At 41.4% G+C, this 13,635-nt stretch overlaps 1 protein-coding gene across 1 annotated transcript in view; it reads right to left on the bottom strand.

The window, feature by feature from the left end:
* LOC311066137 (transmembrane protein 132D) overlaps nt 1–13,635 on the bottom strand; it is a 49,820-nt gene continuing 36,185 nt past the window's right edge. Inside the window, exons 5-9 of the mRNA XM_084087146.1 lie at nt 10,735–10,878; nt 4,442–4,647; nt 3,187–3,451; nt 2,882–3,073; nt 1–1,534 (exon numbers count right to left, since the gene is read on the bottom strand). Of these exons, the coding sequence (XP_083943272.1) occupies nt 152–1,534; nt 2,882–3,073; nt 3,187–3,451; nt 4,442–4,647; nt 10,735–10,878 (2,190 nt within the window). The 3' untranslated portion in view covers nt 1–151. The remainder of the gene's footprint in view (nt 1,535–2,881; nt 3,074–3,186; nt 3,452–4,441; nt 4,648–10,734; nt 10,879–13,635) is intronic.

The raw sequence follows: 13,635 nt of genomic DNA, 5'->3' as shown, positions 1-13,635 counted from the left end.
CCATGGGCTTCAGGAAAACTTGAAAATTACAGACAGGGGGGGTTGATTAGGGTTACGGCAGTGGACATTGAGGGCCAAAGATGCCCACCCCTGGTATAGAGATATACTGTACACTATGGGTATGTAAATCAGGCTGCATGTGAGCCTACAATCACAGTTCTTGTAATGATTCGGCAGCTGATGCCTCAGGTGTCATACAATTGTCCTCCTTTCCCACCCAGTTAATGCCATGTTCATTCTCTTGTGGTAAAGTTTTGGGAGAAGTTTGTCGATCCAATGATGTGAAGGTGGTGAACTGGACCCTTTTCCTCTTACTAGTGGGTGAGTGTAGGGACTCACTTCGGACTGGTCTTGCCGCAAGGGATCCTACACACCCAACACTGGAGTCATTTGACACAGAAGACACCTGGCAAGAGGTCCTTCGAGTGATAGTGCCACAGGGCTCTGTATTGGGTCCTATATCGATTACAGACGTGTTGTGAGCATCTTGCTGTAACGGATTTCCATTGACGTTCATAACCAGCTCAGCATCTGTTCCCAGCCATACCCAGTCATGCCGGTGACCAGTCTGCTCAGAAACTTGAGCAGGCGTGTGCTTGTGCCGAAACTTAACCAAGTATGATACACAGTTTACCATAAACACTATGATAGCCAAGCAGAAGACTCCCAGTAATGCATACATCCCGATCTCCAGGTCTGTAAGTGGACGGTTTGATAGTGGACCCTCAATGGCATCATCATCATCATCTCCATAGTCATTTTTTGGCTCCTGATTGGTGGTTTCCACTTGGGGAGGGTAGTTATTGTAGTTCACTAAGTTCCCAGAAGCCTTCCCGGTGCTTAACATTGAACCCTCAGGAACTTCATTACTACTCCAGGAAATTCCTGGGCGATCATCGTTGCCAGCTTTTCCCGTACTAAAGAAATTTCCACTGTTTAAAATATTCCCAGGTTTACTGACTCCAGCCGAGGCATCATTAGCCCGTCCCATTCCTAAATCATTTGCGATGCTACCAATGGTCGAGTCTCGTGCTGTCGACTTGGCTGTGGTGGTGATCTTCATCAAGTCACTTTCCTCTCGCTCAGTCTCTGAATTTCTGCTCGAAACCTGTTCTGGCTGCTGCAGCTTCTTCTCAGTTTCCGCTTTTTCTCTGTCTTCACCTCGTTCACTGCTGTTATCTTTCCCAGTGACACCAGCAAATAGTCCTGTGCTGTTTCCCATGTCATTATTATTGATACTGCTGTTTTCAGGACGTCTGCTGTTTGTCTGGAACTTTATAGTTAAGCTCCCACTGCCAACAGCTAAAGTGCTTTTACGCTTTGATTTCTGACAGACCTCACAAATGGTCATCTCAGCTCTCACCAGAGTTCCTTGGCCTTCACCTTCTGCCACAATAGTCTTAGACGACTCCTGCACAGAGATCACACCCTCATCCAGCGATGTCACAGCCAGGCGATAGTGAGTAGGGTCATAGATGTCCAGAGGAGTGAGGGAGCCATCGCTAAATTGTAGCCAGGAGCTCACCACTGCTTCCTGCAATCAGAATAAAATTTAATTTTGCATACTAGGTATTGGGTTAGTTTGATTCCTGATGATAGGAGCTGGTTTTAAACCCATTCACTATTTAAATACAATTTTAATTTTCCATGCTAAGTACACCAAATGTTCAGGATTGGCAACCGTATAGTTAAATAAAATAGGTAAAAAGTTCCAACAGTTTTTGCTGTGGTACTGAAACTGGTATAGACAACTGTGACATGTTACTGGTAATGGTACCAACTACTGAAATTTTGGTATTGTAACAACACTAATATTAATTTGGTCACACATTAGATTAGGGTCCAATTTTCACTATTAACTAAGAATTTTGCCTCAATAAACTCCTAATTAATAGTTAGTTAGGAAGTTTAGATATTGGGCATCATTAAGGGATGTAGAATAAGGTCATGCAGAATAATGCATTGATATGTGCTTCATAAGAACTAATAAACAGCCAATATGCTAGTAATATGCATGCTAATAAGCAACTAGTTAATAGTGAGAATTGGACCCTGAACTCAAGTGTAACCATTAAGTTACAATTAAGTTACACAAAATAAATGTATTATTTACAAAATAGCTAGGGGAAGCTTCATTTTAGATAAAACTGCAATCCTTTTACTTTCAACCAGTTGCCAATTCTAATTATAAGGTTCTGCCAATTCTAGTGTAGTTTTTAAAATGTAAATATAACAAATGTATCATTTAAAATTGTATTAAATATGTATTGCTTGAAAGTTATAAAACCAGACAAATCTGGGTTTTTAACTGCATTTACACGTGCCCCAAATTTTGCTTAAAGGAACACGCCGGCTTTTTGGGACTTTAGCTTATTCACTGTATCCCCCAGAGTTAGATAAGTCCATACATACCTTTTTCATCTCCGTGCGTGCCGTAACTCTGTCTGACGCACCCATCGCTAGCCTAGCTTAGCACAAAGACTGGAGGTAAATGGCTCCAGCTAGGATATTGCTCCCAATAAGTGATAAAATAATGGCAACATTTTCCTTTTTACATGTTGTGATTTGTATAGTCACAGCGTGTGCAAATAACAAGGTCACATGACACTATATTCTGAGAAGGCGAAGCACTGCTACTTGGGCAGAGTGATTTGCTCGCAGCACCTGAAAAGCCCTGTGGTGAGGAGCAGAGAGCAGTATGTTAGCTGGAGGCATTTACCTCCAGTCTTTGTGCTAAGCTAGGCTAGAGGTGGGTGCATCAGAGTTACGGCACGCACAGCGTGTGGACTTATCTAACTCTGGGGGATATGGTGAATAAGCTAAAGTCCCTAAAAGTCGGCGTGTTCCTTTAATGTTGCAGTAGAGAGTGATGTTGAATGACCTGTTTAGGATTGCTGAGCACTGCCTGTGTGGTTGCCGTGGCGCTGATGGCTCGGTTACTTCCTGTGCTGAGCTGCAGGCTGAGTGTGAGACCACTGACCAACTGCAGTCCCAGTTCAGTGATGGTCACTCGATCATCCACAACCCTCACTGTCTTCTCTGCCAGGATAGAGTCTGACAGCGGGGAAAGCACCTGAACAAAGAGAGATGCCTGGTTAATAAGGCCAGCATGAGATCAATATCGATGTATTAGTAGCCTGGTCCATTACACTTGTCGTATCCAGACCAATCCTTATTGAATTTTACCTTTATAGATGTGGTGCCCACATCTTGTCCCGACAACACCCTGCCTGCCTGCAGATGGGCAATATTAGGGTCCTCCACCTTCATGAAGTACCGTACCAGTTTAGTCACATCCACCTGCCAGTCAGAGCCCAGGAAAAAGGCTTGTGGCTCCCGGGGGTCTGATTGCTCTGCCACAAAGTGGGTGAGTACTCGAACCAAAGCATGCTGGAACTGCAGCATACAGCCCCGGCCCTTACGCTCTTCCTCACTGTTCCAGCCTGGTTTGCTGTCAGGGACATACAGGCGTTACTGATAACCCACTTATTCATAGTCATGTAACTCCATCTGTCACCTTTCATTGTTTTCATAACAGCTTAGATAAGGCCTCATTCGGAAAAGAAACCACATGCACACATTTATATAATTCAAATAATGTTCAAAATGCCTTCAGAGCAGGGCAAAACAGTGGCGAGCACATATCAGACACTCACTTGATTGGATCAAACTGTGAATTAATGAGGGGATGTTTCTACCCAATGCAATCCATTATGCAATAGTATTTAACCCATAACCCTCATAACCTTACACAATCTTATGCACAATTTTTCCACCATTCATAATCCACTTGATCCTGTCTAAAAGTGGATTCATAATTTGAAAGCATTTTCTGGCTATAATGTTACAACGCGAGATGATGACAATTGTAGCACCGTTTACCGTTTCTACCATTTAAATTGAGCAGTGCGTCAAATCAAAGGAGCGGTTCACACCACAAATGCTCAGAATTGTTTATGGTAATGATCATTCAGTGCTATATCCATTAATATTTTTATCTAACGATTCAAGCCCTTTCTGCTCCATGCACATTTTTTCTCTCCTGCTAAAGACGCCAAATCGCTACAACAGTTGCAGATAACGCGGTTATTTTAACAGTAGCAGAAACACGGTGATCAGTAAAATAGATTGATACTTTCGCTGAAGAAAATGAGAATGTAGCAAATATATATTTATTTTTATCTGTCATACATATATGTCTCTGACCGTTCAAACCAGGCTTGTGACAAGACGTTTTTCATCTACATTTAGCATCATTAATCAGCATTCTAAGAACATTTCATAATAAACAATATTATAATTGGGAACATTTGTGGATGGCAAGGAACTAGAACTTAGGTTTTCAAATAACTTTCCTGCCCATGATGAGAGAACTATTTTTCAGAATAAATGCTATCACAATTAAGACATTAATTAGAATGCTGTCATTGTCGGTTTGTACCTCTTGGTGGACATGATAGGGATCCTCCAGCTCTTGATCTGACTCAGCTCTGGATCAGACACCTCTATTTCCAGTGGCAGACGAGGGAACCAAACCCTCATCTCCAGCTGAGCGCTCAGGTAACTGTAGGTGAAGTTCACCAGCATCCTCACTCGCCCCTGGGTTTCTTTTCCATTCACATAGACAAAGTCGCATCTGTCAGACACCTGAGGGCATCCAAAATTGTTTTATGTTATTTATAACTCCTGGTGCGCAGGCTGTTTACATTGTAGTTTTCATGTTTTGCCGGATTTGAATGGACTTTTGACTGTGTAAGAGGATTTGTTGGTGCTTAGCCCCAGTACAAATGTGCATTTTTGGGACCAAGTATAATTTAGGTTCAGATCAGCATTTAAAGTTTTATAACTACTTGAGATTAAATTGCTTTGAAAGAAAGAAGCAGTGGTTGATCTTTGCCAACTCCATGGCCCTTACACTGCATTTTTGATGTAACCTTTAGGTGTTTACTGTCACTTTTGAAATATAAAGCATGACATCTGGAGTCTCAAAGACACTTATCCATTCAGCATGGGCTTACCAAATGCATGCCGCCACATGATTAAATCAAATGTATAATTTATGATGCAATTACATTTTAACAAGATTGAGGAAGGCATACAGGGGTGACTTTGACCAACATCCTGGTGTGGAAAAGCAAGTTAGCAGAGTAGAGTATGTACTGTATTTATGAGTTAATATGGATAGTGTTTGTGTCACTATGGCTTGTGTTGATTGGCAGTTTTACACATGCACAGCTATAAACACCATGATTAGTTACATATACAGGGTTTACATGGATTGCAAATGACATGTTAATGGATGCATATGAGGTTATAATCCATAATACAGTATTTATCCTATTAGTTGACTCACATTTCTATCCAGTGCTGCAAATATCTGCAGAATATGATTAAGGTCCTACTATGTTAATTTTATTTTTATTTATTTTTTCTAATTTGATTGTACTATCCGTTCCAAACGAGAGTGTACTCGATTTAGCTCTGTATAAGATATTTTACCATGTTTAGATCCATCCCACAAAATCCATCCCTCAAAACCAGTGTAGAAAATGCCAAAAATATGAGTAGATTCCATCTGGGCATAGTAGCAGTAACATGCAGCAACATGACATTATCTAAGGCTCTGTTTACACCTGGTATTAAGATGTGTTTTGGTCGATCGATCGGATGACAAATAGACGATTTACACCTGGTGGAAATTTAAATATAAACGCGAAGGGAGACAACAGAAATGCAGAGAGCAGCAGATTTCGTTTCTGTTCTGACAGCAGCAAAACCACACGTGTCAGAAATCAGGAATGGTGAGAGAACATTGTGCTTGGTACATTTTTCTTCTTCAAACCAAACTTGGGTCTTCAGCTGTCAAAGTTTAAATCTCGTCTGGCTAGCACACTTCCCATAATGTTCACTCAGTTCAGTAGGCGGAGAGTAGGTGGCCTTTTGTGGTTGTTTGAACACATTCGATCACATGAGTGTTTACAATGCGGAATCAATCCGGTCAAATGTCTTTTTGACTACCTCTGTGGAAGTGGTCAAAAGTGGACAAGCTCAAAACATTTTAGACCGTGTTTACACCTGTATTTTGCATAGTCCACTTATGATCATACTGATAAAAATGCTTAATACTAGGTGTAAACAGGGCGAGTTAGTAAACGAATGACCATTTCTGCCGAATGTAATATAAATACTGAATGTAATATACTGTACAGTAAGTATTGTTTTTGTGTCATGTTTTCATGAAAATATTTTCCTTTAAAAATAAAATGAACAGTTGGATGCTGTCTAGAATGTAAGTTTGTGCTAGACAGCAAGTGAAGCCTTTGTTTATGCCTGATACATTCACTCTGATGTGAAGCACAGCACACACACCTCAGAGGCTCTCTATATATACTAGCATTCCAAAATGACAGGCAGCAGCATAAAACAGCAGGGAGAGGAAGTGAAGAAATTTACATTTATCTACCCAGGTAAAATATTAATTGTTTACTGGTACAGAAGTTGCATAACCTGAGGAGACAGTGATGGATAGATGGCCTGGAGGATTTGAAGAAAAAACTATTTGTGATCACCATTATTTATTACGTCTCTTTTTTTAGAATACTTCATTCTGATTGGCCAGCCATGTTATTCATTTTTTTATTTTAAGTCAAAGATTTTTTTAAAGTCCAAATGTAAGTGTTTTCTCTCTCCACAATTGGTGCATTTCACAAATTCTGTTGTTACCAACATACTTCAAATATTTGTGTTTCCCAAAACCATAGTTCAAAAACCATTCACAAAAAGCATCATAAAGTTGTTTACTTAGAACTACAACTCTTGACCTGGTTAGAAGCATACAGTAGGTTTTTTTTAGTATGACATATGGACTATATAAATAGTTCATGATCTTAAGTACAATAAGCAGGCTAACATGCAGTACATTCTAAATCTTGCCATTCTTCCATATATATACAATTTTCATTCTGTGTCTTTTAGTTTGTCAAGAGAAAGAAAGTACTGTTTTTGAAGAGAGCGTTTGTGCGAATGCTCTATTACCCCAAGGGAAGCCTGGAATAAGATGTAACAGGGAGCCCGCAATGGGATCAAACATCTGTAAATAACGCAATACAATGGAGAACAAAACTTGCAAAGCAGTCCTCAGATGCCATGTTTGTTATTGTCATTTACAACAATAATCTGACATTTATTCGATCTTGAACCAAATAATTAGCAGAAGCTATTACTCTGCTTGATGTAATTAACGGCAGTTCTGTGTTGTTGAACCGACGTGGTTCAAAAGAAGTATGTGCGACTTCTATGATATGATAGTTCAGCAGCGAGTTGTGCCATTGTAGGGAAATGCATCCCAGAGTGGGTTTCTCTCATCGCTGAGGTGAAGTAAAACCCAGAGTGGATCTGGAGCGGAGTGATTATTGAACACTTTAGCGGCAACCGAAATCGCATCTTTTGAGTAGGCACTTTTTTTGAATAAGTAATTACTTCACGATCGCTAAAACAGTACGTACAGTATAGTATGAATGTGTGTAGTATGAATGTAATCTGAATGTACTACATTCGCCATGTTGTCATTATCACATGATCTACCAGCGTCAGTTATGCTTCACTGCCATTCATAAATCCACTCCCGTGGCTTCATGGGATAGTAATGTGTCCAGTGTACACACACTTCAGAATCTCGCCGAATACGTCATCTGGGTAATTGGGACATACTTATTTTGCTATATATTAGGGAAGTATGTGATTTCGAATGCAGCCATTGAGTGAAAGAGGTCAGTCCACTCCACTTGTATAAGCTTGTTTATCCAGAGAGATTTTTGGTTTTTGGTTTGTGTGCTGCTTGCAGAGCTTGATGAACTATTTGCATTGGTGGAGAATAAATATACTTACTAACCTTTCTTTGATATAAATTAAATAAAAATGTTAAGCAATATTAAATGTTGTTCCAAACCATATGTTGTTATTGTTTTGCATGGAAATCCCCAAAGGTAGAAAAATACAAATACACAGATTTGAAGATTCTGCACACATCTCTTTTACGTACAGCAATTCACACTGTCATTGCTTTGTGAAGAAAAAAATTAAATTAAATAAAACAAGTGATCCATACAATCTGTGTGACAAAGTTTTCTGAAGCCATATGATATCTTTCAGCTTGAGTTCCTCTGTAAAAAAAATGGTTTGGAACAACATGAATTTTCATTTTTGGGGCACTATTCCAAACATGAGTCTCATCATGTTTGTTGCTCATGTATAATCTATTAATCTTGTTTTAAGTTTGTATATATTCGTTTTACTGAGGACATCAAAGTAAATGCATTTCTGTGTAAATCTAAGAAATCAGGCCAGTAAGCAGTGTTGTCCTTGAATGAGACACAGCTGAAGTTCTTTTAAGTCTCTCATCTTGGCTGTAGTCACAGTATGGTGCTGAGCTGTCCTTTCAGATTAAGTCCTCAACAAAGAGGATACAGTCCTCCTGAGTGAGGTCAGAGCGTGGCTTAATGACTTTGAGAGGACTGTCACAAGAACACTCTAAGAGTGACAGAGGTTGCATACACAAGAGAAGACTCTGAGATGTTCTTTTGAGACCTTCTATCACTGCATGTCTGACAGTAGCCCCTTTCACACATACAGTCTTAACTGGTAAATTACTCTAGTTGTGTGTGAACAGGACTTACCGGTAAATCAGTTATGGCAATTTTCTGGCATGATAGGTTGTAATTTACCAGTAACTTACCACTATGATGCTATGTGTGATCAAAGCATGAGATTATCCAGTATGAGCATGTATGCTTTCGAAATGCGACGTGAGAAATTTTCTTTGGGACAATCATACAGCTCTGTCAGAGGGGTTTACAGTAAGCTCTGCTGCTTTTAATTGTTTTTCTATGTAAACATGCACTAGATGGTCGTACCGTTGTGATATCTGACTGCGCTTGAGAACCTGCCTTCTATTTTATTCATCAACTCTGCGGTTACCACTGTGTACTATAGTAACTTCAGCATTATAGCAACTATTAACTTCCTTTCCCCACTAGTGTTTACTAAAATGCCAGCCCGCGCCAGTGTTTTTTTATCATATTCTCAAAACTTTTATGTTCCCCAGAATACTTTGTTGTATTTATATGTAAACAGTCAATATATCAAAAGAAAGAACAGAGCGTTTGATTTTAAATATTCTTCATGTGTAATAGCACACCTCCTACCGTATAACAGTGAATATCAAGCGTAGTGTCAGTTCTGGCAGGTCACGTTAGTCAAGCTCGCATCAGCTGACTCTTAGCTGATCCACGTCTACCTATAGGATATATAAGCTCCTACAGTATTATCAGCAACTATCGCATTTCTAAGGAGCAAATTACCCTCCTCCCTCCCCAGCTCCTCCTCTCGTCAGTCAGGATTTGGCATTCTGATTCCCCTTGAATTAAAATAAATTCTCTAATTATTTTGTACTTTAAAATCTTAAAATTATGATATTTGCATACATTCATGTTGGTTCTGTTCTGCTTACCCTAAGGGGGGTTATTGCTGCTCTCCTTGCTCTTACCCATGATAGGCTGAATGGATGCGGAGGGAGTTCTTGCCCAGAACGGAACCATACCGCCAATCCAAACTGTATGCTAATTGTCAATCGTATTCGACGATTGTGGTCCTGACAGAAACACGGATTGCCGGAAAAATACGCCAATGGGGGGCACACGCAGAGTTTTCGCAAAGTGTTCTGTCATAAATTATGAAAAAATCTGCAATGGCAAAGAAAGCAAAAATATGTTCTGTGTGGTTATCCCCTTACGCCTGTCATTTGTCACACCTGGACAAAACAGTGAAACTAAAACGCTTCTCATCCAGGTGGATATAGAAAACTGTGCAGCATTCAAAGATAAATTCCAATTATTGACATTACAGAGTTTACCAACATTTATGTGCTGAAGTGTGAATGGTATTTTATCGGTAAAAAGACAAAATGCTGTTGCTCGGGGACAACAGCATATTTGTAAAAACACATATCCTATACCAGAAAGTCAACATGGTAATTTTAAAGTATTTTATCAGGTTTAATGTGTGAACGGGGCTCATGACATGCATACACAGACACTCCATCTTTTGCCTTTTGGATTAATGAAAAAATAAAATCTAGTTTAAAACGCATGTGCCAAGTTCATAGAAATGTGTGGTTTTGTGTTCATGTGATTTTGAAAAACTCAGGAAATAGCATTCAAGAATATTTTTAATTTATTGCCAAAAAAATATCATGGTGTTTGTTTTGGTTGCACCACATGCAATACATACAGTTTTATTTGTGGACAAAAGTTTTTAAAATTTCAGTGGAGCAATTTTGTTAAAATTATGTACAGTATGAATCTATGAAATAATTATACAAATTATGGCAAACTCTTTAATACGTTTTTCTTTTCAATAATTCCATTATTTTAATGAGGCCTTTTTGTGCATTATGATATTGTAATTTATCATTTTTGACTCTTTGACTCTATTAAGAAGAATTTCAATTAAAACATGCTTATTATAGGAGAGGTGCATTCATGTCATTGTATGAATTTCATTTTTAATGTCTTTTTGAATAAATTAATAGATCTCTCAAAATGTTTTATCACGTTCTTGACCTCTTTCTATCTCGCATGCACAACGAGAATGAGAGTTTGATATTAGCTTGCTGTATCTAAGCTGAGATAAAGTAAAAATAAAAGCTGATGTATAATGAAGTATAATGAACTGTACCTTTAGAACATCTTCATCTGTGGAGCTGCAGTCAGCAAAGTCAGAGACATCCGTTACAGAACCATCCTGTTCAACAGCAATGGTTCGTACAGCAACCGTAACCCTCTTACCAGTCAGCACGGCAGTGTTCAACAGCTCTGTGTCCTACACAGGGGACAGAGATCAAAGTTAAATGTTGGATCGTGATACTGAGCTAAGCTTCAACTTTAGCAGTGGAGGTCAGAGATTTAACAAGTTGGTCAGAGATTTAACAACTACAAATGAAGGTCAGAGATTTAACAAGTTATGTTTACACCATGCAATCTAGTGATGAATATAATGGCATAATATCAGTGCCTTTTTCAATACATTTTACTGGTAAAATAGTATGTTCAGGGACACAAAGGCGGATTTTAGGTTGGAATGGCCTGTGTTAATCTATTTAGATAATCTGGGCCATAGATGCACTACCTGGACTGATAAAACTTTATGTTATCAAAGTAATTTTTTGATGAGAAGTGAAAAGCAAAAACCGATTATTTTATAGGTCACAACCCCATTTGCCAATATTGTCTACAGTGAATGGGAAGCACCAGCTTAGTGAGGCAAACCTCTGAACTTTAAAGATCCTGACAGATGCAAAATGCATGCTCGCATAAATTAAACATCTTTTCAGGAAACAAAGGTCACTTAATTTAACTTTATGCAATGCATTAAAAATAAGCGTATCAATTTTGTTTTACTAAAAATAAAAAAAATAAAAAAAGGATTTACCATTATACTTAGTTTGATCAAACAGCATTGTTTTTTCATGAACTAAAATAGTTAATTTCTTATCCAATATAATACGCTCTAAAATTCCTTGCCCTATAAAAACTTATAAACTTATATCTATTGGATTTGTAAGTGTGGCCAATTAATATACATTCTATTTGAATAAGCATTTCATGAGTTCTTCAGTTGCAAGAGCCTTAGTGAGAACGTCCTTTTAGCGGCTCCATGTGCTATTGCTCAAATGTCCGAAAACAAGATCCCTTCCAAAAAAGTATAATTTATGTAGAATACTAATATCACTGTAGTTGTCACGGTGTGGGTTTTGTGTCTTGTTCCTTGTTCTTGTCTGTCATGTAATTCCCTGCTTGTTATGTGATCCTGCCATGTGTCTTGTCCCATGTTCAGCTGTTCCCCGTTATGTTGATTAGTCTTCCCAGGTGTTTCAGTTTAACCACGCCCCCTTGTTATCTTGTTTAGCTTGTGTTCCCTTGTATTTAAGCCCTGTGTTTTAGTTCAGTCCTTGTGAGTTCTTGATGTTGTAACGTTTGCTGTTGTCTCCTTGTTCCCGTCCTGAGTTCCCGGTTCCTGTTCTGAGTGTTCTGTCGTGTACCCTGGATTACCTGTTTGTTTGTTTATTAAAGTGCTTGTGATTGGATTCACTCTCCGCTTCATTCCTGCCTGCATCGTTACAGAAGAACTCACCAACACTGAATCCAGCAGTATGTTCGCCAGTGTCTCTTCCCCAGCCACCGAGCGGGAGAGAGGACAATCTTTTGAGGGGACCCGGTTGGTTAAATTTCGCGGGACCCGTGGAGGCCGCAGTAGAGGAGGTGGTCGAGAGGATTCCCGACACCACTCTCCACTCTGGCCCCTCTTCGACCCTGGGTTGGTGATGTCCAGCCCAGGGCCCCATTCGCCACGGGTTCCGTCCAGCACAGAGCCTGTTCTGGTGGTCCCAGTTCTGGTGGTCCCAGTTCCGGTGGCCCCGAAACGGAGGAGGAGAAGGAAGACTTCCTCCATGCCTGTTGCGGTGGTCCCGAGTCCGGTGGTCCAAGTTCCGGTGGTCCCAGTTCTGGTGGTCCCGAGTCCGGTGGTCCCAGTTCCGGTGGTTCCAGAACTCCCCATCATCAGTCCTGCCATGGCCAGGAAGGCCGTGTTCCTCTTCTATGCAGTGGCGGTACTGCATGCGTGGAGGAGACACAGCGCGCCTGCCGAGCCTGTGTCTTCAGACAAGAGGGCCGCCGCCGAGCCTGTTCACGTCACGCCTGCCGAGCCGGTGTCTTCGGAAAAGATGGCCCAGCCCGAGACTGTTCACGTCACGTCTGCCCAGCCAGAGACTGTTCACGTCACGTCTGCCCAGCCAGAGACTGTTCACGTCACGTCTGCCCAGCCAGAGATTGTTCACGTCACGTCTGCCCAGCCAGAGACTGTTCACGCCATGTATGCGCCGCCTGAGCCCTCAGTGACCGCGACACTGGCCATTATGGCCACAGCCATGTGGTGTGTGTGGGCTGCGCACACACTTGAGCCGGTGTCTGTTCCTGTTCCCGAGCCGGTGTCTGTTCCTGTTCCCGAGCTGGGGTCTGTTCCTGAACCGGGGTCTGTCCCGGTCCATGACCCCATAGCTGCCCCCAAGAAAAGTTTGGGGGGGGGCAGTAGGTCCCCTGATGGGACCATGGCCACGCCGCCATGGCCGCCTGAAAGGTTCTCTCCTCCCTGGCCGCCTGCGCTGCCTGCTCCGCCGTGGCAGCCCGAAGGGTCCTCTCCTCCCTGGCCGCCCGAAGGGTCCTCTCCGCCGTTGCCGCCCGAAGGGTCTTCACCGCCCGACGGTTCTTCACCGCCCTGGCCGCCCGAAGGGTCGTCTCCTCCCTGGCCGCCCGAAGGGTCGTCTGCAGTTCCTGCTCTGCCCTGGTCGCCCACGCTTCACGACCCAGGTCCGCCATTAATATGCCCTGGTCCCATTCCCCTGTACGGACCTGGCCCTCCATCCCTCCCCCAAGACCGCCTCCGCTTCACCACCCTCCTGAACTATTGTTTTTTGTTTTTTTTGATGGGCGTCGGGGGCCGCCCATAGCGGAGGGGCTATGTCACGGTGTGGGTTTTGTGTCTTGTTCCTTGTTCTTGTCTGTCATGTAATTCCCTGCTTGT

This window comes from Abramis brama (assembly GCF_963993115.1).
Source record: "Abramis brama genome assembly, chromosome: 16".
In the NCBI taxonomy this organism is placed as follows: domain Eukaryota; kingdom Metazoa; phylum Chordata; class Actinopteri; order Cypriniformes; family Leuciscidae; genus Abramis; species Abramis brama.
This window is presented reverse-complemented; position numbering and strand designations above follow the sequence as displayed.